We start from the raw sequence: 27045 nt of genomic DNA, 5'->3' as shown, positions 1-27045 counted from the left end.
TGCTTCTTTATTATTTTTTTGTTTTTTTGGCGGGGCAATGAGGGATAAGTGACTTGCCAAGGGTCACACAGCTAGTGTCAAGTGTCTGAGGTCAGATTTGAACTCAGGTCCTCCTGAATCCAGGGCCCGTGCTTTATCCACTGTGCCACCTAGTTGCCCCACTGCTTCTTTATTTTTTAAATTTTTAAAATTTTTAAATTTTTTTAGTGAGGCAATCGGGGTTAAGTGACTTGCCCAGGGTCACACAGGTAGTATGTGTTAAGTGTCTGAGTCCGGATTTGAACTCAGGTACTCCTGACTCCAGGGCCAGTACTTTATCCACTGCGCCACCTAGCTGCCCCCCCACTGCTTCTTTATTAAAAAAAAACAACATTTTTTTTTTAGTAATGGCTTCTTTTTTTTAATTATAAAAGTATTTTTATTATTTTACAGTTACATATAAAGATAGTTTTCAACATTTGTTTTCATAAGATTTCTAGTTTCAAATTTTTCTCCCTCCCCTCCGTCCTTCCCCAAGACAACAAGTAATCTGATATAGGTTATATATGTACAATCACATTAAACATATTTATACATTAGTCTTGCTGTGAAAGAAGAATCAGAGCAAAAAGGAAAAACCTCAAAAAAGAAAAACAGCACTAAAAACAAAAGAAATAGTATGGTTGAATCTGCATCTGTATTCCACAGTTCTTTTTTTTCTGGGTTTGGAGAGCCTTTTCCATCATGAATCCTTTGGAACTATCTTGTATTGCCGAGAAGAATCAAGTCTATCACAGTTGATCAAAACACAATATTGTTGATACTGTGTACCATGTTCTCCTGGTTCTTCTCATCTCATTCATCATCAGTTCATGCAAGTCTTTCCAGGTTTCTCTGAAATCTGCCTGCTCATCGTTTCTTACAGCACAATAGAATTCCATTACATTCATATACCACAACTTGTTCAGCCATTCCCCAGTTGATGGGCAGCCCCTCATTTTCCAATTCCTTGCCACCACAAAAAGAGCTATAAATATTTTTGTACATGTGGGTCCTTTTCCCTTTTTTATGATCTCTGGGAAAAAGACCTAATAGTAACTGCTTCTTCTAAAGGTTGACCCCCCTCTACAACCCTGACCTTTAGTGGAGGGGAGAGAGGCAGAACATCCCTCCTCCTAACCCTTCTGGGGCCTCAGCCACCACAAGACTGTGGGTCTGGGACTTACCTTTGGCGGGCCTGAGACCAGAGCATCAGAAAAAGGTAGCATGGAAAATCCTGGTTCTTCTACTAGACCTCTACAGCCTTTCATTCTCCTTTTCTGCCAATTAATTACTAGATGTTGTATGAGGCTCCTTTTGGTTTTAATATTCATTGATTCATTGAGCTCATAATGGGGGCCAGAGCAAGGAGGTGCACCACAGACCCCAGGTGGCTAAAATGTGTGTTACAGGGTTTGTTACTGTTGAACATGGATAACAAGTTACTGGGGCTTAGCCAGTTTTTGGTGAGGGGTTGACCAAACCTTTGATTGCATCGTGTAGTTTATGAGGATGTTTTTGGTTTGTATATGCATTGTGTTAGCCCTCAGCTTGGGTGTAATTGGAAGAAAGATGCAACCATTTGTGTAATAAGAAATATATGTCTCTATGTAAATATATTATTACCATGATATGTGTATGTAAACAACATATTGATATTGAATTAAAGTGAATGATTATCATTAAGGATGTATATACTCTAGGCTGTTTTACTCTAAGAATCTTAATTATGAAACTTTAAATGTACACTCCTTGGAAGTGCTTAATAATGCTTGTTGACAGAAAACTGGACCTGGAAAAATCAATAGGCTTATGCTTTATTTTCCCGGTTTTCCTGTGTTACCTTGGGTAAATCACTCCCTCCAGAGTGGCCTTGTTTTCCTAATCTATAAAATAAAAGGGTTGGCCTTGATGAACTATTCTCTTGGGTCTACAAAGCTTCTTAAACTGTGGGTTGTGACCCGTCACATAACTGAATGTGGGGGGTTGCGAAAAACTTGGCAACAGTAAAAGGTTATGTATATCAATTTTATATACCTATATAACCGGGGTAGGATCGCTCTGCTCTAGAACACCACAATTTAGTGACTCTAAGAACCACTTCAACTGGAAATCTAAGATCAATGATTCTTCACTTCCACCCCCTCTTCTCCCTTCCCCTCTCTGGCAGATCAGTTTCAAAGAAGGAGGTCACTTATTTCTGTGACCTTCAGCAAGTCACAATCTGCTGGTTTCATCTGTAGAATAACAATGCCAGCTAGCTTTTTAAGCCAAAAGTCCCACACTCCTTTTTTTCTTTTTGATGTCAACCAGCATTTATTAAGTGCCACAACGCCACGGTTTCCATCCCTATAGTATATCATTCCCATTTTATAGCTCAGGAAACTGAGACAAGATGCTCTGGCAAAAGTCTCGGAGGCACTGATTGCCACTGCAAAGGCACACTTTGAACCCAGCTCCCTTAGGCAGGCCGGGGTTATCTCCCGAGCCTTTCTACTAGGGCCGGAGCGCCAGCTACCTCCTCAGCCCGGTCAGACCACGACCTTCTCGGGGTTGGCTTTCCTCTTCATAGCCTGAGCTCCATCAAGGAGCGAGCTCCGCTGGCTCTTCCCCCGCCCCTTCCCTCCAGCTCGTTCCACCGCGCTGAGGTCACGCGGGGGACGTCACGGGGTTGTGACGTCACTGAGGGGCGGGGGGACTCAGGAAAGGAAGGGGCAGGGAGGGGGTGGCCCCCTCCACCCCCCGCCGGGCCGCGGCGCCTGCGCAGTGGGTGCGGCGCGGGAGGAGGAGGGAAAGGAGAAGGTGGAGGCGGAGGTCTGGAGAAGAGGCGGGGGGGAGGCGGAGGAGGAGGAGGAGGCGGCGGCCGCGGCGGCCGCGGCGGCGCTGGGGGGGCGGGGGGTGGGGGCGGGGGCGAACGCGGAGTGTGAGAGCGAGAACGAGAGCGAGCGAGACTTTGCCCCCATGAAGCGGTGAGAGGGCCGGGGCCTACCTACCTACCTCAGCCGGGCGGAGCGGGCTCGGGCTCGGGCTCGGCTCCGGGGGGCGGGGGGGTGGAGCCAGGGGAGCAGCGCCCGGCGGCGGCGGCGGCGGCGAAGAGAGGCACGGTTGTAGCGGCGGCGGCTGTCTGGGCGGCAGGGGTGTCCGGCCCCCGCCATGGAGGGCATGGACGTGGACCTGGACCCGGAGCTGATGCAGAAGTTCAGCTGCCTGGGCACCACCGACAAGGACGTGCTCATCTCCGAGTTCCAGCGGCTGCTCGGCTTCCAGCTCAACCCGGCCGGCTGCGCCTTCTTCCTGGACATGACCAACTGGTGAGCCCGGCAGCGCGCCCGCCCCGGGCGGGACAGGGCAGGCAGGGGCCTCGGAGGGACGGCCGAGTCGGCAGTCCGGCCCGGGCCGGGGCCCAGGGGTATGAGGGGCATAGGTCTGGGGGGAGGGCCTGGGCAGAGCTCGTAAGGGGCCTGGGCAGGCAAGCAGTTGGGCGAAGAAGAGAGGGTCCTGGGCAGAGTTGGGGGCCTAAGCAGGCAGGGATCTGGAAAAGACGTAAAGGGTCCTGGGCAGAGTTAGTTGGGGGCCCGAACTGGCGGGGAATTAGGGGAAGAGCGAAGGTCCTGGGAGGAGCCAGGCAGGGCTCGAGCAGGGGGCAGACATGGGCCTGGGGGAAAGTAGGGGAAGTTGCTGTGGCCAGGAGCAGAAGAGGTAGGGTTAGATAGAAGGGCTTGAGCCATTGGAGGAGAGGGGAGGCAATCAGGGAGGTTTAGGGGAGGTGGGGGCAGCCGGGAAACGGGAGGAGTGTTTTGGGGGACTGAGTGATTTTTTTTTTTTTTGGTGGGACCCTGGGGAATTGGAGGAAAGGCAGTAGTTGGTAAAGGTATCTGCTTAGGATGACACTCGAGGAGGAAGCTGGGATCAGTGGAATAGACTAGGGAGAGTTCAGAGGCAGGGGTTGAAGAAACTTTAGGAAAGGAAAATAATACCTTGGAAGAAAGCGGAATGCTTTGGGAGGAGAGCTTGTGAGGAAATTAGGGATATTTGAAGAAGACTCAGAGAAGGGAAAAGGCAGGGAAGAGGGAAGAAGTCTGAATTAGGGGGTCCTCAATCTGTTCTCTGAGGGCTTCAGGATTCCAGTAGGGGAGGGGCACAATACTCTGGGAACAGTGCTGTTCTTTTTCTGAAATGGGTTTATTTTAAGTGGAAGGTAGAGGAATGGAGAACTCTTTAAGTGCTTAAAAGTAAGCCACTTTTTAGGAAGCTAATTTCTCTTTGGTCAAGATGTAGTAGAGGGGATGCCCTTTACCCTTTGTGTTGGGCACTCAGTCTCCTGACATGTGGCACCTTGTTTTCTTTGGCATCACTCCCACAACCTCCCACCTTCTTATCCTGAGATTACTGAATTCTGCATAAACACTTTTAAATGACCACAGCCAGAAAAGTTACTGTAAACATAAGATCCTGTTCAAATCTCTACCTATCTTTGAGGTCACGTGTTTATTGTACTGACACAAGCCAGTGAGTCCACTGCCAGTGTCTGTGTATCAGTCAGTCAGACTAGGCCCAATATCTGCCTTCCCTGCTTCCTGCATCCTCAGAAATGCCTCCCTGCTCTCTCATGGTAGTTTTTTTAAGGCCAGTAGGAATAGTAAAGAATGGGATCGAATGACTTACTTGACCCTTAAAGTCCCAGTTAAGTCCTAGCGCCTAAAAATGTTTTAAGTAGCAGACCATATTTCTATTCTCTTCCTATGTAGAATATACATCAGCTTTTGAGATGTTACTTTTGTGTCCTTTCTGTATTATCATTTGATAATGCGTGTGTAGTGCATTAAAATTTACAGAGTAGTTTTAAAAAAACAGTCTGGTATGTTAAGTAGTGCAGCTATTAACATCTCTATTTTGTAGATGAGCAAACTGAATCTTAGAGAAACTAAGTCACCTGATTGGTAGGATCACAGCTCTGGCACCTGTTAGAATTGGGATGAAAATCCAGTTTTCCTGACTCTTGTCTATATGGCTATTTCTCCATGGGTGCTGCAGCCTACAGGGATTCTCTTCCTTTCTCCCTCTGAATGCCTATGGCCCTCACTGTCTGTACAGCTGTTTAGCATGTGTCATATACTATCCTTCATTGTTTATCAAGTGTTTAAGTAAACTCCTTGAGGACAGGGACTCTTTTGGGTGTTCTTCAGCCGTTAGCTTAGTGTCTTTTACATAATAAGTTTTCAATGAATAGTCAAATGAAAAAATTGAGAAGAAAATCTATTTATGGAAGAAGCATCTTTTGGACGTTTCTCCCTCTACTTCTCAGCTTGTTTATAGTAGCACAGGATATAATCCAGTGATCTCATTTGGGATGGATCATTACTTTCTTCAACCTTGCAGTGTGTGAGTGCTGCCCTTTAAATCCTGCTATTGTTAAGTTTAGTGGTTTCATGATAGTCTTTATTTTTAGTAATAGGATAGGGTTAGTTTGTACTTTCATTGCATTAGGGAGTTCTCAAGTGAGGAAACACCTTCTACCAGTTTGGGTCACTTTTCTGTAACTTAGAATTTTAGTTTAGAATTATAATTATCAAGATAAATGACTTAACCAGGGTCACAAAGCCAGTATGTAACCAGGCTGTTCCTGACTGTCAGAGCAAGTGTCTACTGCTTAATGTGGTCGTTAGAAAACCTTGTTGTCTAATGTAATGAATTTTATGAGCCTGGAGGGAGATGTGTGTTTATTTAGCATCTGAAATGTTTGTTTTTAGGTATTATGAAAAGTCAAGAATAGATGATAGTGTAAATAAGAATTTAAGTCACTAGAATTATTGGGCTTTAAAAATTTAATTGAATTTTCTCATACTTTTTTTTAATAACAAGCATTTTAAAGAGTATATACTTTTAAAATCTCAGGTCATAGATGATCTTGCAGTAGGGACAATATGTAAATTACATATACTTCTGTGTAACTATGTAACACTAGCTATAACAATTTTAAGGGTTGAAGGGTGAACCGTTAAGCTAAGTTTTCTGATAACTTTAAAAAAGTATGCTCTTTAAAAGTATAAGCATTTGGGATTTACCAGCATCTACTGAAATGGTAATCCAGTTTTTAGTAACAAATTCTGTAGGTACAGATAGAAGCAGTGTTTTCTTGTTTTTGTTAATTCATTCTAAAATAAAGGAATCATTTAGGAAATAAGAGTGATTAGAAAGCTTGTCCTTCCCATTTTATGAGTGAAAAAGAGGACTAAGCTGTATAAACTGATAGTGAGAGTTTAAGTTGTTTCTCTTGACCTGGGTGAAACAGAAACAGTACACTTAAATCAAAATCATTTCTAGGTAAAATTACTAAACATTTAGAATGTTTTGTTAAAATAAGCATTTAAGTTTTAAAATACACAGGCTTGCCCTCATGTTGTTTGATGTTTCATTACAAATACTCATACGGTCAGTAGTAACATGTTTCATTGGATGGTTGCACCTCTCAGTGACTTTGCAAGCAATGTGTTTCAGTTTGTAAGATAAGCATTCAGTTCTCTGATGTAGTTGCACAAGTAATCTAAAAATCCACATAAATGTTTTACCATGCATACTATTTACTTTGTAAAAATAAAACCAGTGTTATTCTGAATTACAGATTACATTAAGATTTTATTCAATAAAAATGGACATTTTGTAGACAATGTATTAAATCGATTCTTTATGACTAGTGATTTAAATTAATGTGATCTGTCAAATCTATCTTAGGTAGTAACTTTAAGATAACTATATAGAAAGTGGTTTGGGTATATATTTGTATAATTTAGAATCTTAGTGCCCCAGGCTATAAGTTTTATAAGGAGCAGTTTTAAATATGCACCGATAGAGAGAATTTCCTCTTGATGAACTTTTGGGTCTGGCACCCCCCAGAATTGTAACCAAATATCCATTTTGTTATTGAGTATTTTTGTGGCATTCATACCATGTGAGGAGTGGGGTTTCTGGAAGAGGGTGAATAAGCATTTATAAAGTTCCTACTCTGTGCTAGGCACTTTATATAATTTGATCCTCACAGCAACCTTGCTAGGTAGGTGCTTTATTATCTCCTTTACTTTTCTTTCTTCCTTTTTTTTAGTGTGAGGCAATTGGGGTTAAGTGACTTGCCTAGGGTCACACAGCTAGTAAGTGTTAAGTGTCTGAGGTCACATTTGAACTCAGGTCCTCCTGACTCCAGGGCTAGTGCTCTATGCACTGTACCACCTAGTTGCCCCATCTCCTTTACTTTTGAGGAAACTGAACTAAACAGAAGTTGAGTGACTTGCCCAGGGTCATACATGGAGTAAATATCTGAATTGCCCAGGGTTATTGAGAGTAAGTATATGAGGCTGGATTTGAACTTGGGTCTTCCTGACTTTAGCCCTAGCATTCTTCACTGTACCCCATAGCTAACTGCCTCTTGTCTCCTGCTGAAGAATAGTATTTCTGAATCTCCCAAATGATGCTGGTTATAAAATAAAATTCGAATAATGAGAAATAAACCATGCAACTTAAAGTACTTTTAGCACTATTCTCAAAGGTGAAATGGCTTTTCTTACTGAGATGAGTTTTTCACAGAATTGGATAGGTGATAGAGGCCTTAGTGGCTAGCTAGTGCATCCCATACTGGGAAGATATTCCCCACTATATGACCTTAGTGGTCATTCAGTCTTTAAAGATCTCCAAGATCACCAGCCACCCATTCCAATTTTGAACTGCAGTGATTTTCATAGGAAGGTTTTCTGACATCAAGCCTGAATTTACCCTCTAGGCAATTTCTACCGCATGCTACTGGTTCTGCCCTTTGGGGCCAAATAGAACAAGTCTAATTCTTTTTCCTGTGCTGAGTTGGAACTTGAAATAACTTGTTACAGCTATCATGTCCTTCCAGAATCTTCTTCATACTACATAAACACCCCTGGTTCCTTATATAACATGGTCTCAAGGCCCTTTACTATTGTCTGGCTTATTAATTTCATTCTTAAACTGTAGTGCCCAGAACTGAATAGAGTACTAGAGATGTAGTCCGGCTTTGGGCAGAAAACGGAACTGTTGGACACCTTATTCCTGGAAACCATGCCTTTCTTAATGCAGCCCAAGATTGCATTAGCTTTTTTGGCTGCCACTTCATACTGCTGACTCATGTTGAGTTTACAATCCTCTAAAACCCCCAGATCTTTTTTAGACAAATTGCTATGTTTTCCTCATTCTTTACTTGGGAAGTTGATTTTTATGAACCTAATTATAAGACTTTACATTTATCCCTCTTAGATTTCATCTTCAATTCAGTACAGTGCTCAGCATGTCAAGATCTTTTTGGATCTTAGTCCTGTCATCCTGTGTGTTAACTATCTTTTTAAGCTTTGTGCGCTTTTGATGAACACACCATCTAAACCAAGTGCAGATCCCTGATGGACCCTACTAGAAATATCCTGCTGTGTTGATATTGAACCATTAACAACTACTCTTGGAGTTTGGTTGGTCATTCAGTTCTGAATTTGTGTCATTAGTTGTACTGTTTAGTTTACATTTCTCTATCTTCACAAGAATGATGACATTTTATTAAATGCTTTCATAGAATCTAGGTATACTGTAGCTACAGGATTCCCCTGATCTACCAGTTGAGTAACCCTATCAAAAAAAGGGAAATAAGGTTAGTCTGGCATGACCTGTTTTTGAAGAAGCCATGCTGACTCTTTGTAATCACCACTTCCCTTAATGGACCTTTACTAGCTATCTCTTTAATGATCTGTCCTACAATTTTCTTAGGAGCCAAAGCCAAGCCCATTAGCCTGTAGTTTGTAGAGTATTCTCTTTCCCTTTTTTTTTTTTTTTAAATTGGGAAATTTGCTCTTCTCCAGTCTTGTGGTACCTCTTCTGCTTTCCACAGTCTTTTAGATAAATATATTACTGACAGTGGCTTAGCAATCCTATCAGCTAATATCTTAGTACCTAAGGATGTAGTTTGTTGGAGCTCAGTGAATTGAATCCATCAAGTTCAACTAAATGCTTTTACTATCCCTTTCACTTATCTCAGATATCAGCTCCCTATTAGTCATTTTAATTGTCATTTCCAGTGCAAAGGTCATTTACCTTGGCACAGAAAATAAAGCAAAATAAGAATCGAACTGCTGTGTTCTCTCTCAGTCCTTGGCCTATTATCATCATTGCTTGAGGTTCCAAGGTGAGATGACCTATTTCTTCTTTCATTCTCGTTTTTCTCCAGTATAGATAGCTCAAAACACACCACTCCTGTTCATTGGCTTTAGCTTCCCTCACCAGCCTCACACATGCTTAACTTTAGCACTTCTGACCTTTTCTTTGGATTTGTGCCATATTCTTATATTCATCTTCTTTATGTTTACTTTTTAAAAAAAAATTATTTATTTAGCATTTTCCCCTAGTTACATGTAAAAAAAAAACCCCAATTTTTTTTCACATTGATACATTCACTTAAAAAAAAAATCTATAGGTGAGGTACCTGTCTGTCCATATCAGCCTCTTTAGATAATATCCATTTTTCTTCATTGGAATTGTTCCCTTTTATGTCTAAAGTATTTTATTCTTGAGCATTTCTCATTTCTCCTAGGCTTTCTCGGTAGAATTTTAATCCATAGGATTCAACCTTTTTTTTCTTTGACTCCTTGAAATTCTGTTCTTTCTCCCTACCCCCAACTTTGAGGGAGGTATATCAGACTACAACTGGATTTTCCTCTCTTTTATCACAAATTCTAGGAGGGGGAGTGGTCATTTCTCTCCAGGGTATCCCATCATTTGCCCTCTAGCAATCATTTCTTTTGTGATAGTGAGAATCCAATTCAGAATTGAATTCCCCTTATTGGCTCCTCTACCTTTTAAAGACTGAAATTATCATTAAGACAAGTAAAAAAAGGTTAGTAAGTTATTTTGATTCTTGCCAGAGAGAGAGAGAGAGAGAGAGAGAGAGAGAGAGAGAGAGAGAGAGAGAGAGAGAGCGCGCGAGAGCGAGCGAGAGAGCGCGCGCTCAGCAGTAAACTTAGTCATTTATTTCTTCTTTCTGTTTAGGTGGTCTGTAGTATATTCTAATAACAAAATTGCTTCTGTTTTTCCTTCTACTGACCTGCACCCAGATGTTTTCCACAGTGCTTGCCCTGCTTTGCTTCCTGGATTTCCTAATGTGATTTATAAAGTGTACCTGTCCAGAGCTATATTCTAGTTATGAGTTTCAGTGATACCATCTCAGTTATAACTGTGAGGTCAAATTTGCTTCTTTGTCTTATGAGCTCTAGTTCTTGTTGCTGAAACCATAGCCATTTGAAGTATGAAGTAGATTTATGAATATATAATAGTAAGATTTATGAATATACAGTAGTAAATATTAGACTTTGAAGAAAGTTCAAGCTCTATTTCATCCTGGTTTTTCCTGAAAGACTATGCCTAGTCTTTCCAGATTATTGTCCTTTTATCCTTCAAAGATGTAATGAAAATGTTTTGTTAGGTTGAAGGTGGAAACATTTTTAAAAAATGACTTGGGCTGAGAGACTAGAGAAGGCTTCATGAAAGGTGGCAACATTTGGTTTGGCTTTAAAGAATGGTTATGTACTTTATATAGGAGAAAAGGCATCGAGGGCATGTTTATGAAATTATCATATGATATGATAATAACTAACACAGTGAATGACAATCAAGATTAAAAAAGATTTTTATAGGAGCACTCAATAGGCCATATCTAATAAGGTAGAATTTAATAAGGGTAAATGTAAAGTTTAAAACTTGACAAATACAGAATGTGGAAGGTGTGTGTGGTTAGGTCACAGTTGCTGTGGAAAAGGTCTGGAAGTGTTAGTGGAATGAAAACTCAAAATGGGTAAAAAGTATGACGTGGCAACCAAAAAATCCAATTCAGTCTTGCATTGCATTTGGAGAGTCAGTCTTAGGGTCTTGATTTTAAGGAAGGTGATACTCTGATTGGAACACATCTGAGATAGTATGTTCAGTTTTTGGTACCACACTCCTTTCTTGCTCCTCCTGTAGTGTTTTGAACACATTAGATGTCTAATGAATAATAAACATTTTTGTGTTAACAAATGGGCAGAAAAAAGGATTAGTCAAAAGAAAGAAGCCCTCTTCTATGTATATTTGTCTGTACTCTTTTGGGTGGGAAAGTCAGCAGGCAGGTAGCAATGGCATGGTAAGAATCACAGAATGTGAGAGTTAGAAAGTACCTCAGTGGTTATCTAGTACAACCTGTACACAAAGGTATCTCCAATAGAATGCACGTGACAAGTAGTCATCCAGTTGCTGCTTTTAGACCTCTAAGGAGGTGGAATTCTAGAATTCACTACTACTTGAGGTGCACCCTTGCATTGTGAACAGCTCTAATCAGGTAGTTTTATCTGATATTAAGCATAAATTGGACCCTTAGCAGCTTGCATCTGTTGGTTATAGTTCTGCCCTTTAGGACCAAACAGACCAAGTCTAACCCTCTTAAATATGATAGCCCTTCAGATACTTGACCATAGTCATCATGTCCTGAATCTCTTTTCTAGGCTAAACACGTCCAGTTCCTTCAACAGATCCTCATGTATCATGAATTCCACGCCCCTTACCATCCTTGTTTCCCTCCCTTGGACAGTCTAGTTTCTCAATTGGTCTTTCTTAAAAATGTGGTGCTCAGAACTGAAACAGAAGACTGCTGCTGGAAAAAAACACCTTTTTGCCATAAACTGCCCTTCCAGCTACGAGTAAATGGATATGAGTATTACTCTATGTAATTGTTCATTTAATACTGAACATACAAGGCATGTTATGCTATAATAGACCCCACAGCTATATAAGCTCCATGAATCAAGAACCATGTCTTAATTATCTTTTTTATCTTCCCCTGTCTTCTAAGTTCATAACCTTAGCTTTTGTCCTTTGACTCCTTACTTCTCCCCCCTATCCCCCACCAGTTTGACTTTATTAGCCAAAGGCAGGTCTGGCCCCCTAAGTGCTCTTGGGTGGGCGGCTTGCTTCTTTTTCACCACCACTGGCTTCTGGCTCTGCAGGATGGCACTGGCCCAGTGCAGAGTGGCCATGCGGAGATCTTTCCAATATTTGTTCTTGTAGATGATGCGGGCCGGGGCATTTTTGTTGATGGTGGTCCTCACATAGGATAGTGGCAGGCTTCCTCTGACCTGCCCGGCGCTTCAGCGATCGATGCCCACCGTCTTCCTGTGGATCAGCCTGTTGTAGCGGAAGGAGTTTCGGGACATGAGGTTGTTGGGCTCGGTGCTGTATGTCTGCTTGTTCTGCTTGAAAGCTGGAGCAGTTCCGGAGGACCATCCATTGCACATGGGCCTATGTGGCAGCGGGGGTGACCTCAGGTGGCAGGTGTAAGGGGCTAAAATTCTAATGAGTGGTCGCCAATAAATTATAAGCTTTAGCAAGAGTTAGACTTTTAAGCATTTATTAAGGAAGATAAGAATTTGGTGAAGAGAGAAAGGCCTACATTCATCTATCTATCAAAGGGAGAGCACATTTTTAGCTCTACTCTCCACCAGGGTCCTCACCCCCTCTTCCTCCCACAAGCAAACTTCCTGACGCCAAAGAAAAGCCACATGTCTTGCCCTCAGGCACTTTCTCCTCATGGTGGAGCTTTCCTATAGTAAGTCTTCAGCAGGTGGCGTCATTCCAATCGCAGCGACTCCCAGAGACAGAAAGGGCCTGACATATCCAGTCAGTTGCTAGATCTTGTCATTTCTACCTCTACAGTATTTCTCCATGTTAGTTAAGGTCTTCATCACCTCTTCTGGACTATTACTGTAGCCTCCTAATTTGTCTCCCCGCCTCTAGTTTTTCCCTTCTCCAATGGATATTCCACACAGCTACCAAATTATCACCCCCTCCTCAATTAGTTATTTGACTTAAAATTTTTTTTCTTTTTACAGTTTGAGTTCCAAATTCTCTCCCTACCCCTAGCCCCTCTCCCACCCATTGAGAAGGCAAGCAATATGATATCAGTTATACACGGGAAGTCACGTAAAACTTTTCATATTAGCTATGTTGCCCCAAAAAAAGGCAAGGAAAAAAAAGTGGAAAAAAATATGTTTGAATCTGCACTCGAGTTCATGAGTTCTCTTTCTGGAGATGGATCCTATTTTTCATCATGGGTTCTTTGAAATTGTCTTGGATCATTGTACTGATCAGAGTACCTAAGTCTTTCACAGTTGATCATCATACAATATTCCTCTTACTGTGTAGAATATTCTCCTGGTTCTGCTCACTTCACTTTTCATTAGTTCTAAATTAATATTCCTATAGCACTACTGTGATTATCACTTCCCTATTTAAGCACTTTTAGTAGATCCTATTGCCTTTAGGACAAAATATAGACACACCATTGGTTTTTAAAAATTCTTTATAGTTCATATCAGCCTACTTTTACAGGCTTATTTCCCTTTCATTCACTCTGTGTTCCAGCCAAACTGGCCTTCTGCTTGGCTGTTCTCCAGACTCAGTATTGTTTGTCCTGCCTTGTTCCTTTACTCAGCCTCTAGACTAGGCCTCTCTCCTTACCTTCCTCTCTTAAAATTCCTAGTTTCCTTCAAGACTTGGCTCCTGTGCCACCACCTGTGTGAAGCCCTCTATGGAAGTTTGTTCATGCTCTTTATCTTAAAATTGTGTACATCCTTAAGCTGCTTATATGTAAATTATTGAGGGCCCGGGGCCATTTTTTACACTTAAGTGACTAGGATAGCCTTTTTTTAAAAAAAAACCTAGTGGGTGCTTAGTAAATTCTTAGTGTAGATTTTTTGGGGGAGTTAGAACTTCATGGAGGATTTATGCTTCATTTTTTTTTTAAAGCAGGATACTTTAAGAAATTTAGCTTCAAGGTACTTTCAGAAATTCAGTCGAATTACTCCACAGTGATTTCACTTTGCACAGAATTATCTTTGTGATAAAATATTAGAACTTGAGAGGCATGTAGCAATAATTTAACCTTTTTTTTTCACAAGTTGAAATCATTGCTGAAAATACAAAGTTTTCTTTCAGTTTATTAAATTCAAATTGCTATCTTTTTATGTAACGTTCATTTCTGAATATTCCCCTCGCTCCTGCCTGCCTAGTGAGATATTCTTGGGAACAAGAAAAAAAGGAGGAAAAAAATAAAGAAATTCATCCAAACTGATCTTCATACCAACTACATATGGCAGTCTATGAAGTGTCCCTGACCTGCAAAGAAGATACATTATCTCACTACTTGGACCAGTCTTGGCCACAGTCACATAGCATTCATCTTTGTGGGTTTCTCTTTCAGTGTCCTTTGAGGTCCTATGTATAGTGCTAGTTTTGCTTATTCACTCTGCTTCAGTTAATCGAAGTCTTCCTAGGCTTCTCACTAGGCTTTTCACTGCATTTTCCATAGTTTGTTTAACTGTTTCCTGATTGATATGCACTTGTTTTATTTCCTGTTCTTCATTACCACAAAAATGCTGTCATGAATATTTTGGAATATGTGGCACTTTTCTGTCTTTGACCTCTTATGGATAACCTAACCTGTTTAGCTGGCAGTGGAATCTCTGAGTCAGAGTGTGAGGAAAATTCCAAATTATTGTTTAGAATGCTTTTCCTTCACTTCTTAAACACCTGCATACAACAAAAATGACATTTTGTGCTCTTGTTTTATGTTATTGATAACATACTGATTAAATATTTTTCATTTTATCCTAAATCGTTAAAAAAAGTTTCTATTTACTTGTTGAATGTAGTCAGAGACATTTTCTTTTCCCGGTGTTTTGATTGGAACTGAAATCAACTTGGTTCTTCCTCCATATTTTCTATCCTCATGGCCTTTTGTTAAACACTTTAACATGGTGTGTTTTTTTTGGGGGGTGGTATGGTTGTGAATTCATTTTGATTGTGTCTAGCAATGGCTTCTTATTGCTAATATAAGATACTAATTCAAACTTACTCAGCAGGAGCTTTAAGACTTTCTGCCATATGGTTCTACCTTATGAAGATTTATTTCCTCCATGCAGCTTTTCCTCCTAAACTTATCTGGCTATAGACACAGTTCAGTGCCTTGCACATAGTAATAAATATTTGATTGAATGGCTTCTCTAGCCTTTACTTTTTGTCTTCTCAGTTAATTAACATTTATGTTTTGATATTTTGTATAATTATAGGTAAGCTATGGAATCGCTCATACAGTATTAGTGCTGGAGGGAGTTTTAAGAATGTAAAAGTCCAATCTGATTTTATAGATGAAGAAATTGGAGCTCAGAGGGGTCATATGACTTAGTCTCATGGTTAGCTTGTTGGCTACATACATGTTCTTCTTCTTATTTTGTTTTGGTGAGGCAATTGGGGTTAAGTGACTTGCCTAGGGCCACATAGCTAGTAAGTGTTAAGTGTCTGAGGCTGGATTTGAACTCAGGTCCTCCTGACTTCAGGGCTGGTGCGCTATCCACTGTGCCACCTAGCTGTCCCCATACATGTTCTTATGAGTTTGTTTTTATGTATTGAATATAAGTAATTGAGTCTTCTTCAGTAGATTGGGATTTTTGAGGGCAGAGAAGGTTATCTTGTTTAAAACTTTCCAATTTGTGTTCCCAATGTGTGTTATATATACAGTAAGTGTTCAATATTTGTCATTTTTCAGGTTCTCAGCCTGTATTATCACAGATGAAAAAAGAAAAAAAAACCTAGTTTGACTTCTCAGTACCTGTATCATGAAGTATTTCAGAGTAACTTAGGTTCTCCATTATATCTATTAACAGGTGATATAATTGTTCTTTTTTAGCTAAAATAATTAAATTCAGTATAATTTCTAAAACTTCTTTAAAATATTAGATTTAAACTCTCCCCCCTCTCAATTTTTAGCCCATCTACGAACAAGCATCCAAATTTAAAATTTCATAGTGTTGATGTATCAAATGACCAAATAAAACACTTTCTAGTTGGAAGGAAGAATTAGAATCATCACTTCTGGGCCAATCAGGGTTGATTACTGGTTGTTTTGGCAGCACATATATGAAAATTGGAATGATATAGAGATTAGTGTGGCCCTGCTCTAGTATGACATGTAAATTAATCACATTTTTGAACTGAAAATAAGATAAAATTGAATTTTAAAAAGTTGATTGTTTTGGGACTTAGCATCATTGTTGGTGAAACCCCCCCCCCCAACTATTATATCCTTGGTTTACTTTACCTTAAATTTCCATTGAGTTCTTATGTAGCCAAACATATCAACTTTGTTTTTGCCCCATAGATTTTTGTAGGAAAGGACAAGATTTTGTTATAAGAGAAGGTCCTATTTGAGGGTGAAGGTTGAAGAGGAAATCATATTGGGAAATGACATTGGTGTAAAAAACAAAATTTCAGCGAAACACTTCTCTCAAATATTTATTTATTTATAGAGTAATAAGCATTTTTATTTTTAGTTTTGGGTTCCGATTTTTTATCCCTTCTTCCCTCCTTCCCCTCCCCGCTGCCTTAGGTGGTAAAAATCAGATATGAGTTATGCATGTACAATTATGTAAAACATAATTAGTCTATTAGTCATTTTGTACAAGAAATATTGAAGAAAACAATGAAAAAGTGAAAAATGGCATGCTTCAGTCTGTGTTCCATCAATATCAGTTCTTTCTTTGGAGGTGGATAGTATATGTCATCAGTAGTCCTTTGGGATTGTCTTGGATCATTGTATTGTTGAATAGTTAAGTCACAGTTCTTCATCAAACAATATTGCTGTCTCTGTGCACAATGTTCTCTTGGTTCTTCTCTCTTCACTATACATCAGTTCATACAAGTCTTTCTAGGCCTTTATGAAATCATCCTGCTTGTCATTTCTTATAGCACAATAATCATCACCATCCTATATCACAGCTTGTTCAGCCATTCCCCAATTGATGAGCATTCCTTTTATTTCCAATTCTTAGCCACCACAAAAAGAGCTGCTAGAAATATTTTTGTACAAATAGGTCTTTTTCTCTTTTTGGGGATGTCTTTGGGAAATAAACCTAGCAGTAGTGTTGCTAGATCAAAGGGTATGCATAGTTCTATAGGTCATAGTTCCGAATTGCTCTTCAGAATGGTTGGATCTTTTCTTAACTCCTCCAACAGCTTTCCCACATCCCCTCCAACATCCAATATTTTCCTTTTTTGTTATATTTGCCACTCTGATAGGTGTGAGTTGATACCTTAGAGACAATGAAACATTTTTTAAAAGAAACGAAAGAAATTGGCTTACATGCCTTTGACATACATTTCTTCCTCCTATATGGTTTTTTTTAAGTAAATTTTATTTTTTTAAATCAGCAAAAATCTGCCTTCTCCCTCCCATCCCAATTGAGAATGGGAAAGAAACAAGCCACCTGTTACAAACATGTTTAGTCAAAACACATTTCTGCATTTACTATGACATACACATTTTACATTTATACATGTGTATATCTGTATGTATATGTATATACATGTATAGTTATGAACATATATAGACAAAGGATGTACAAAAATATAAGTCTTGAGTAATATTACACATATATATGAAAACAAATTTAAACTATTTTTAGCTTTTAGAACTCTATACTCTTTCTCATTCTGCAGGAATCATAAGTGGTTAGAGTTCCACAAGTTTTCACAATTCTTTTTTCTCTACAGCATTGTTGTCATTGTTGGTTTTCCTTAGTTTACTCTGCATCAGTTCATATGGGTTTTCCTAGTTTTCTCTGAAACTGTCCCCTTCATCATTTCTTCCAGGATTCCTTCCAGTATTTCATCACATTTGTATACCTTAACTTCTTCAACCATCCCCCAGTTGATGGACAGCCTCTCAGATTCTCATTCTTTACCTCTTCAGAAATAGCTATAAATATATTTTTGGTACATCTTTATGTTATTTAAAATAATGGGGGACTAGGCTGGGGTTTCTAAAATATTGATACTTATAAATTAATGGTTATTGCACTGGTTTTGGCAATAAGCATTTATTATTAAGATCACATTAATAAAGTATTGACCACATATATCCCTGACTTCCCCACTGGTCACAGGTTTACAGGCCTATACCATTACATACCCAGCTTGAAAAGTAAGCATCCCAGGAAGGGGGCAGGAAAGCACTGATCTAAGATAATTGGCTAGCATCATTCAGTTCCATTGATTGACTTGACTTGGGGGGTGGGCTTCTTTCTCTAGCTAATCTGAAAGGTCAATCTGCAGTCCTTTTGTTAAGCTGAAGGCTCATCTCAGTTTGCTTTCCAGGGAAGGGGAGAGAGCAGCTAACACTAACAAGTCTGGGTTTCTCCTAGAAATTCATTATTAATAATTATTTTCTCACAGTTTGGCTTACTAGTATAGTGAAAAGAATGCCTGACCTGAAGTCAGGAAGACCTGAGTTCAAATTCAGCCTTAGATACACAGAGTCTAGGCAGGTCACTTAACTACTGACTACCTTAGTTTCCTCATTTGTAAAATGGGGATAATAATAGCACCTATCTCCCAGGGTGGTTGTGAGGATCAAATAATATAATTATTGTAAAGCACTTAACACAGTGCCTTTCACATAGTAAGCACTATATAAATGTTGGCTATTATTATATGTGATACTCCTTGGTAGTTGAATTCTTTTTTTCTGGTTCCTTGTATTTTTTTTCTTTGACTAGAAGCTCTGGATTTAGTTTATAATATTCTTGGGAGTTTTCATTTTGGAGTTATTTTTAGGAGTTGGCCACTGGGTTCTTTCACTTTTTACTTTGTCATCTAGTTCTGAAAGGTCAGGGCAATTTTCTTTTATGATTTTTTGAAATATGCCTAGGCCTTTTTTTTTTTTGGTTTTTTTTTGGCCATGGCTTTCAGAGATTAGAGATTAGACTATAGCAAATTTAAATTAATTTAAGATTTACAATACTTCTCCTTATGTCAGGTTAGTTTTTTGCTATGACATAGTTTATATTTCTATTTTTTTGTGTCTTTTGACTTTGTTTTAATGTTTCTTGTTATCTCATGGAATCATTGGCTTCTATTTGATCTTTTTTAATTTTCAGGGAGTTTGTTGCTTGTGCCAAACTGATAATTCCGTTCAGTTCCTTCTAAAGCTCTCATTTCTTTTCCAATTTTTCCTCTAGGAGTTCTAGTTGAATTTGTGCCCAAGCTGTGTTTTTCTTTGAAGCTTTGTTTTTGGTGTCATTCTCGTCCGAGTTTGTGTCTGTCCCTGTCACCATGAGAACTTTTTGTGTTGGGATTCTTTTTTTGTTTGGTTATTCTTCCAGCCTGCTTTTTGACTTTGGACTTTGTCACACTCTGTCCATTTGTGGAAGGAATGTCTAGGCTGCTCCTCCTGCTGCTTTCTTTTGAGGTATTGAATGTTATGTTATTTCAGGATCTTAAGTAACTCAGGCTGATGACTTGAAAGGTTTCAGTGCTCCCACAGTGATCTGATCCAGGGGAGTCAGTCTGATTACACTGATGACCCTCTGAGGTCTGCAGGTTCCTGACTTGGGTTTGGGTGCAAGTAGAAGACTACTGCTGAACTTAGTTATTATCTGCCAGCTGGAAGCTCTGCTGGTTCAAAGGGACAGACCTGTAGGTTTGCTTTTAGTCTGGGATTCCCACCTTGATTATTCTGCAGATTTCAGACTGGACTAGAGGTTGGAACTGTGACACCATTCCGGATCCTGAGATCTGAGCTACTGCTTGCTTCTGAACTTGTTTTTAGCTCTACACAGCCAGCCTCCACTCCGCCTCCTCATCATGGATTACTTCCTCTAAGTGCAGGTCCCTTCCTCAGTTTGCCTAGAATCTGACCTGGAACTGAGTATGAGCAACAGAGCTGCCATTTGGCACCTCTTTCTATACCTGACAACAAGGGTCAGGCCCCTCCACTTCAGAACTAGGGTTCCTCCTTGTCATGTGCATAGCCATTCTCTAGGCCTAGAATGTTCCATGCCCACTAGTTTCTGGCCAGATCCCATCCCATTGTCCACAGACTTCTCTGTCTCCCTATGCCAACACACGGTGGAAAAATGACTCACTGATTTTGTTTTCTTGAATTTCCTGATCAGAATTCAATTTAGTCCATTTTCTATGTCTCTTTGGAGGAATTGTGATTTTTTTGTTTGTTTGCATTGGGGGTTGGGGATGGTTCTCTGTACTTTGTTTTTGTCAGGACAGTGAAAGAACTATCTCTGAATTTCTCTACTTGACCTACATGTTCTTGTCGATACCATTCACTTTTACAATTTTATTTAGAACCTATATGCAAGTGTCTCTTCAGGTCTTACTCTTCAACTGTGACCTTTCTCTTCATTCTTCAAGACCATGTATCTAGTTGTTTGTTGGACACTTAGCTGTTCCTCTAGCTCTTAATTCAACTTGCCCCAAATAGAGCTTATTGCTACCCCTGCTTGTATTCATTCATTCTTTTTTCTTTCCCCCCCTTAATGCTATTGTATTTTTCCAATTACATATAAAGATAATTTTCAACTTTCATCATTTATAAGATTTTGAGTTCCAAAATTTTCTCCCTCCCTTCTCCCCTCCCCAAGACAGCAAGCAATCTGATATAGGTTGTATATGTATAATCATGTTAACACCCCCCTCCCCCACAATGTGGGTTAAATGACTTGCCCAGGGTCACACAGCTAGTAAGTGTCAAGTATCTGAGGCCAGATTTGAACTCAGGTCCTCCTGAATCCAGGGCCGGTGCTTTATCCGCTGCTCCACCTATCTGCCCCCCTTAAACTTATTTTCAACATTAGTCTTGTAAAAGAAGAATCAGAACAAAAGGGAAAAACTATGAGAAAGAAAAAACACAAAAAAGTATGCTTCAGTTTGCATTCAGGTAATTCTCTGGCTGTGGAAAGCATTTTCCATCATGAATCATTTAGAATTGAGGCAGCTAGGTGGCGCAGTGGATAGAGCACTGGCCTTGGATTCAGGAGGACCTGAGTTCAAATCCAGCCTCAGACACTTAACACTTACTAGCTGTGTGACCCTGGGCAAGTCACTTAACCCCAATTGCCCCGCAAAAAAAAAAAAAGAGTCATTTAGAATTGTCTTGGATCATTGTATTGCTGAGAAGAGCTAAGTCTTTCACAGTTGATCTTCACACAGTATTGCTGTTACTGTGTACAATGTTTTCCTGCTTATGCTCACTTCACTCAGCGTCAGTTTATGTAAGTCTTTCCAGGTTTTTATGCAGTCTGCCTGCTCATCATTTCTTACACCACAATAGTAGTGCATTATACACATTCATTCTTACTTAGGGTTGTTTTTTTGTTTTTTTTTTTTGGTGAGGCAGTTGGGGTTAAAGTGACTTGCCCAGGGTCACATGGCTAATAAGTGTTAAGTGTCTGAGGTTAGATTTGAACTCAGGTCCTCCTGAATCCAGGGCCGGTGCTCTATCCACTGTGCCACCTAGCTGCCCCTTACTTAGGTATTTCTGGTAATGACCAGTATTAATTTCCTGGTCACTGGAGTCCAAAAACTTGCATTTGTTTTGACTCTTCCTTGTGTCTCCTTGATCTTTCCACCTTACTCTAAGTCTGTTAGTTCCAAGTCCTATACAGATTCTTTCTGCACAATATCTTGAATTTATTCTTTTCCCTTCTTGCTGCCTAGTTCAGATTCTGCCTACCTTTTAATTGGGCTATTGCTATAACCTGATCTCTAGTTATTTCTCCCTCCTTCCAATTCTGCCAACTATTGCTAGAGTAATTTTACTAAAGCATAGTTCTGTTCAATGTTCCTATCCTGCTTAAATAGCTTTAATGATGTCCACTATCTATTGAATAAAGTTCAAACTACTTAGCTTTAGTCAAGATCCTTCATAATCTGTCTCCAGCCAACTGTACCTTATATTTACAGTCCTCTGTATTGTCTGTATTTGCCAGTTCCCAAATGTATTGTACTTTTCCATTATCACTCTTGCTGTTCCCTAACTGAGAATGTCTTGGGCCCTTAATGTACCTTTGCCTTAATCCATTTTTCTAGGCCATGCTCACATGTCTTTGGCCCATGTATGTTTTTGACTCATATGTGTTTTTGTTTTTGTTTTTGAAGGTTCCTCTCTTCACCCTGTCCAGAGCTAAACATTCTCTGGCACCTATATGCCATGTGTTTGTGTATATAGTTTATTTCTCTTTTAGATTTTAAATGAAAGGATTAGATGAAAAGAAATTTTAAAAATACATCATTAAACATTTTATATTTTGAAAGGATAGACAAGATACAGCATTTATTTTAGTTCTGAGATAGGATTCTCATTCATCCAGCCTATTTTTAATTTTGTTTTAGAGCCTACATGGAGAAGCTAATGCTTTTCATTTTTGGAAGGGGAAAGGGATGTAGAAATGAGTGAATTTGGGGCAGCTAGGTGGTGAAGTGGATAAAGCACCGCCCCTGGATTCAGGAGGACCTGAGTTCAAATCCAGCCTCAGACACTTGACACTTACCTGGGCAAGTCACTTAACCCTCATTGCTCTGCCAAAAAAATCTTCCCGCCCCCCCCGCCCCCCCCCAAAATGAAATGAGTAAAATAAAAAAGGTAATGATTTCTTTCAGTTGTTGGTGATCCATCCCTTGTTTTTTAAATGCATTTTTAGTCTTCTTTTGTTTTTTTATGTTAACTGTATTTCACAGTGTACTGCCTTCTCCTTCCCAGGGAATCATCCTGTTCCACAAAGAATAAAAGAGAAAAAAGAAAATTTAGCATGCATCAGTCATCTTTGACATTTACAGTGTTTCATGCTTATAGTCTCCCATATCTTTGAGGAAGGGAGAGAGTAGCCTTTTTATATCTTTTTTGAGGCTAGTCTTGGTCATCATAATTTTATAGTATTCAGTTTCGTTTGTTGTTTTCTTTCCATTTATCTTGGCTTTATGTATATTATTTCCCTGGTTCTATACTTCATTTTGTGCCAATTCATATGTCTTTTTTTTTTTTTTTTGGTGGGGCAATGGGGGTTAAGTGACTTGCCCAGGGTCACACAGCTAGGAAATGTCAAGCGTCTGAGGTTGGATTTGAACTCAGGTCCTTCTGAATCCAGGGCCGGTGCCCCCATATGTCTTTCTGTATACATAATTTTTTATAGCACAGTGAAAGTCTGTTATATTCATGTACCACAACTGCTTTAACTATTCCTTAATAGATGAGCATCTACTTTTTTCTAGTTCTTTGGTACTTCAGAAAGTGTTGCTATAAATATTTTAAGGCACATTTATCTTTGGCCTCTTTGAGGTAAAAAAAATGTAAATACACATGTGTATGTACATAAGTATATACATATATATATATGTCATTTGTATATATATGTAGCAATGGAATCTCTGGGTCAGAGGTTATGGACACTTGAGTCATTCTGTTTTCATAATTACAGATTGCTTTTGAATAGTTGGATCAATTCACAGCTCTGCCAACTGTGCTAATCTTTTTGTAACCCCTGTAATTGACTTCCCATCTTTTGTCATCTTTGCTATTTGGTTGGGTGTGAGGTAAAACCTGAGAGCTGTTTGAATTTGCATTTCTCGTAGTGATTTGGAACATTCTTGCATGATAAATGATTTGTAATTCTTGTTCCTATCTTTTGGCAACCATCCTCTCAGTCATCTAGGCTTGTGTCATCCTTGACTCCTCACTCACCCCTGCTATCTGAATCTAATCTGTTGCTAAGACCTGTTGATTTTACCTTTATATAGGATCTTTTGCATACTCTCCCATCTCTCCTTTGACACTCCCACCACCCTTGTGCAGGTCCTCATCACCTCATGCCTAGACTCTCATAACCTGCTGGTTGGTCTCCTTGGCAGAAATCTTTCGCCACTCCAGTTCATTTTCCACTCAACTGTCAAGGTGATCTTCCTAAAGTGCAAGTCTGGCCATGTCATCCTCCCTTCATTTTCCATCCCTCCCAATCATTAAATTCTAGTGACTCTAATGATCAAATATAAAATCTTCTATTTGGTATTCAAAGCCCTTTTATAACTTGCCTCCTTCCTCTTCCTTTCCTGTCTTCTTACACCTTCTCAGTACTCTTCTATCCAGTGAAACTGGCCTCCTTGCTGTTATTGTTTGATTGATTGATTTCAGGGCAATAAGGTTTAAGTGACTTGCCCAGGGTCACACAACTAATAACTGTCAAGTGTCTGGGGCTGAATTTGAACTCAGGTCCTCCTGAATCCAGAGCTTGTGCTTTATCTACTTTGCCACCTGGCTGCCCTGTCCTTGCTGTTATTTAAACAAGACACTCCTGACTAGGATATTTTCACTGCTCTGATGCCTGGAATGCGCTCCCTCCTTATCTCTACTTCCTGGCTTCCTTGTCTTTACTGAAGTACCAGCTAAAATTTTACCTTCTGCAAGCAAATTTACCCAATTCCCCTTTAATTCTAGCGCCTTCCCTCTATTGATTATTTCTGACTTGTCTTGTATGTAGCTTGCTTGTACATAATTGTTTGTATGCTGTATTCCCAGCTGACAACACAATTAGGGTTTAATAAATGCTTATTTTCTAGCTGATCACTTCCTGTGTTGAAGTCATATATTTCTATTAGCTGTTAATGTATCTTGGATGTCAAATCCTTATCACAGACATTTAAAACAAAGGTTTTTTCTTTTATTATTTCCTAGATGCATTATTTTTGTTCACGCAAAAGGTTTTCAATTTCATATAATAAAAATGACTATCTTTGGTTAAGAATTCACCCCATACCCATATTTGTAAAAGGTATATGATTTTCTCTCTTTTCATGGTGTGCTCTTTAATATTCAGGTCATGACTTTGTTGTAGAATGTAGTATATTTGTCTAAGCCCAATTTCTGCCAGATTGCTTTTCTAATTTTCTTATCCATTGTTATCAAATATGGAGTTCTTTCCTAGATAATTTATATTTTAGGGTTTATTTAGCACTGAACTCTTGAGTTGCCATTCCTGAATCTTTCTTGTCTAACCTATTCTATTGAGTCTCTTTTTTTAGCCATTAATAATTGATGCTGATGATTACTGCTTTCTAAAATAATTTCAACTCTTGAAGTGCTATTCCATCTTTTTTCCTACTTTTTCCCGTTATTTCCCCTGATTTTGTAGATCTTTTGTTCTTTCCAATGAATTTTTTATTATTTTATCTAGCTCTATAAAGTATCCTTTTGGTAGTTTGATTGCTATAGCATTCTATCTATAAATTGACTTCGGTAATATTGTAATTTTTATTTTATTAGCACCTCTTAGGTATGAGAATTGAATATTCCTGTGCCTATTTAAATTCTTTTTTTTTTTTTTGCAGGGCAATGAGGGTTAAGTGACTTGCCCAGGGTCACACAGCTAGTAAGTGTTAAGTGTCTGAGGCTGGATTTGAACTCAGGTCCTCCTGAATCCAGGGCCAGTGCTTTATCCACTGTGCCACCTAGCTGCCCCATTTTTACATTTTGAAATAAAATTTTATTGTATTTAAAAATGTAAAAACAATTCTTACCTTGAGGATCATTTTGTTGTTGGATTTAGTCCTATTATGACCATAGTTTGCTGACCCTTCATCTAACCCAACATGGAGTAAATCTTGAATCTCCCAAATTGGACTATTTATGGATTGATCAGATGGAGGAAGCATAATTCTTTTTTAGTGTATTTGAGTATTATGCAGTACTCAGATGGATGTGAGAACTCCTCACTGTAGGTATTCTGATTAGGAAAGCAGATGCCTGACCATCTTGTGTGACAACTGTGACTTCTCTGAAGTTTGCTGTAGTAAGTCTACTCAGCATCCTGTAATCTTTCCTTGTTTCCTCTTGATAGTAAAAGGGGCAGCTACATGATGCAATGGATAAAGCACTGACCCTGAAGTCAAGAGGACCTGAGTTCATATCTCACCTCAGGCACTAGCTGTGTGACCCTGGGCAAGTCACTTAACCCCAGTTGCCTTAAACATCCTGGGCCGTCTCTAGTCATGCTGATGCATATTTTGCCACTGGACCCAGATGGCTCTGGAAGAGAGAGTGAGGTCAGTGACCTTGTACAGCCCTTCCTTCAGTGCAGATCATGACATTACCCTGATGTCACAGTCTTCTTTGAGAATGAAGGACAAACAACAGTGATATATAGAGGACATAGTGCTGTACAGAAGCTGTCCATTCCACATATGACCAGACCATTTTTTCCCCTTCAATTTTCTTTGATTTCATCTTTTACACTGTTTTGCCTTAGTGATTCCTTGTTTATAATGTGTTGCATCCTATTTAAATTTACTTTGCGCCTTTCCATTTCCCTTTGGGTGTGCCTTGGTTTAAGTTCTTCAAAGACCGTAGTATTATTGTTTGTGTTCATCCAACAACACAGGAAGAATGTTGGTATTAACAAGTTAGATCTTTATTTTAGGTAGAAGCTTGGGAAAGTTAAAAACAGAACAAAAAATTCTGAACTGAATTGCCTCATAAAGCTGACAGAAGCAGTAGAGGGTAAAATCAGTTTAAAGAAGGTTTGGTGGGAGACCCAATTAAGCAATCACCCCCAGGACATTTAAGGTTGAAGATAGAAGGAAGAGGACAACAAATAGAAAAAAATGGAACAGATGAGCAAATTATTTTTACTGTCACACAGTAGAGCAACCACAGTTGGATTGTAACAGTATAGTTCTAGAAATATTTTCAGAGTTGGTAAATTGACACTGAAGAAAAATAGTTGAATCGGACAAAGTATACAAAAGGAGCTCTGTGCTGTTGGTGACACAAAGTTCTCACAAGGTACCCAAAGGAGGGGAAAAGTACCAAAGGTGTAGAAAAAATATTTTGAATGTTATTGATACCTAAAAAAGACAATTTAGAGGGGGCAGCTAGGTGGTGCAGTGGATAAAGCACCAGCTTCGGATTCAAGAGGACCTGAGTTCAAATCCAGCCTCTGACACTGGGTAAGTCACTTAACCCTCATTGCCCCCCCCCCCCCCAGACAACTTAGAGAATGTCAACTACTGACTCATATCCTTTCTTATCATAAGATCATAGATTTTGGATTGGAGAGAACTATATTGAGTTGTACAGATGAGAAATGAGGTTGAGAGAATTTAAGTGAT

General features: G+C 39.4%; 1 protein-coding gene and 1 pseudogene across 7 annotated transcripts in view; one reads left to right on the top strand and one right to left on the bottom strand.

Moving 5' to 3' along the window:
• Window positions 1-2946: 2946 nt before the first annotated feature.
• The window catches only part of ILRUN (inflammation and lipid regulator with UBA-like and NBR1-like domains), a 111915-nt gene continuing 87816 nt past the window's right edge, over window positions 2947-27045 (top strand). For 2 of the 7 annotated variants that reach the window (XR_006352739.1, XM_043962612.1), the window contains exon 1: window positions 2956-3329. Coding sequence is in view for 6 of the 7 variants with exons in the window: in XM_043962612.1 (XP_043818547.1) it covers window positions 3172-3329 (158 nt within the window). In the remaining variant the exon portion in view is untranslated. Of the gene's footprint in view, window positions 3330-27045 lie in introns of all 7 variants that reach the window. The other 5 variants (XM_043962614.1, XM_043962615.1, XM_043962617.1 and 2 more) reach the window with 4 other exon arrangements.
• Window positions 11925-12333, bottom strand: LOC122753458 (annotated as a pseudogene).

This window comes from Dromiciops gliroides, chromosome 4 (assembly GCF_019393635.1).
Source record: "Dromiciops gliroides isolate mDroGli1 chromosome 4, mDroGli1.pri, whole genome shotgun sequence".
In the NCBI taxonomy this organism is placed as follows: Eukaryota; Metazoa; Chordata; class Mammalia; order Microbiotheria; family Microbiotheriidae; genus Dromiciops; species Dromiciops gliroides.
The sequence above is the reverse complement of the archived record's forward strand: the minus strand, read 5'-3'. Positions and strand labels throughout refer to the sequence as shown.